Raw genomic sequence first — 1,711 nt, 5'->3', positions numbered from 1 at the left:
ATTACAATGATACTGTATGGCAGTTTCCTATAAAAATACAATTTCCATTTGAATACACACAATCGCCGATGGTTGAATTTCTCGTTATAGCAGTATCTTTACATGTGATATTACATGTTTGCATGATTAGTATTCTGAATGGATTTATCTTTACTTTGGTAACTCATATTGCATATTTGTTATGTTAAGTTTTTATCAATTTTTAATATGACAGTACGATTTACGCAAACTTATTAGCGTAAACGCTATTGCATGGAAATTTTACATTAAATAATTTGCAGAGTTTTATTACTTGTGACACAATTTACACAAATACATGTTACGTTTTTGTATTAGATATTTTAAAATTTATTGTGATCGAGTGTTGAGAATAGGCATATATTACAGTCAAAAAATCTAAATTAAATTTATTTCGTGAGATTATTACATTTATTGTATCTCTGTACCAAAAATATTCAAATTTTACATGCAATAATTATAATTTTTACAAAAATTTAAGTATATTATAGGTGCTCCATCTAAGCGGCCAAGTTGATATAATATGTCAAGAGTTTGAAAATATTTCCAAGCATATTCTTCTTCATAGATTTTCTATACCTTCATTTGGCATACTGATTGAGAAGCATAATAAAGTCATTTCATTTTCCGAAAACATCGAACAACTATTTTCTTTTATCGGATTAATGCAGGTTGTTTGGATTACTTTAGTTATTTGCTGTCTTGGATTTGTCTTGATAATTGTAAGTACTATAATAAATATGAAATAGTTGTCATGTATTTTATTTATTCTATTTTTGTTGTTCATTGAGCCAGTCTATTCACAATAAAACTGGTGTTTTCGCATTAGTGAAAACCATGATTGCTTATCTTGCCATAGCAATGGAAGTTTTTATGATTTGCTTTTCCGGAGAATATCTTAGCTCTAAAGTAAGTATCTAAAAGTGATTAATCGTAAATTTTTAAATAAATTTTTTATCACATGATATTTATGCCGATATAATGATAGAACTGTATGACATAGTTCTAAAGATATATTAATATATGTTGCAGTGTGTGTGTGTGTGTGTGTGTGTGTGTGCGCGTGTGCGTGTGTCTGTGTGTAAAATTAAAAATATTATTTATGTTAATTAATTTTAAGCAAAAAAAAATTTTTCTTATTTTAAAATAAGATATATATTACAAACATATAGATATTTTTAGAAATACTAACAACACACACATGACTGGTATAATAAAATTATATCTAAATTTATATCTAAATTTATAAAATTTTTATTAATTAATAGTTTATTATAAATATAAAACTTATTATATTTTTAAATAACAATAGAAATGGAATCAATGAATAGTATTTTTTATTTTGTTACTATAATATTTTTACAATGTCAAAAATAATACTGAGAAAATCTTTTCTTGCTAAATAAATTAAACTTAAAAGATAAAAATAAATATAAAATATTGTAATATTTGACAGTATTTGCATCATTTTTTAGGGCAAATCAATTGCCAGGGCAACATACGAGACGCCTTGGTATGATATGCCGTCAAATCAGAGTAAAATTTTAATATTTATAATGATGAGATCGCAAAAGCGACTAGCAATCACGGCGGGGAAGATGATGGATATGTCATTTGAAACTTTTACAAGTGTAAATTTTAAAATTTTTTAAATTATTAAATTATTAAAACACAAATTTATTTAAATTTAATT

At 24.9% G+C, this 1,711-nt stretch overlaps 1 protein-coding gene across 1 annotated transcript; it reads left to right on the top strand.

The window, feature by feature from the left end:
- Positions 1-10: 10 nt before the first annotated feature.
- Positions 11-1,649, top strand: LOC112457114 (odorant receptor 22c-like; the record flags this gene model as incomplete). The annotated part of the gene is made up of 4 exons (XM_025020002.1): positions 11-158; positions 510-740; positions 814-927; positions 1,494-1,649. Coding segments are annotated over exons 1-4 (591 nt in total), but the record flags the coding sequence as incomplete, so codon positions are not given.
- Positions 1,650-1,711: the final 62 nt, after the last annotated feature.

Source organism: Temnothorax curvispinosus, unplaced genomic scaffold (genome assembly GCF_003070985.1).
Source record: "Temnothorax curvispinosus isolate PA1 unplaced genomic scaffold, ASM307098v1 QBEX01007514.1, whole genome shotgun sequence".
Lineage (NCBI taxonomy): Eukaryota > Metazoa > Arthropoda > Insecta > Hymenoptera > Formicidae > Temnothorax > Temnothorax curvispinosus.
This window is presented reverse-complemented; position numbering and strand designations above follow the sequence as displayed.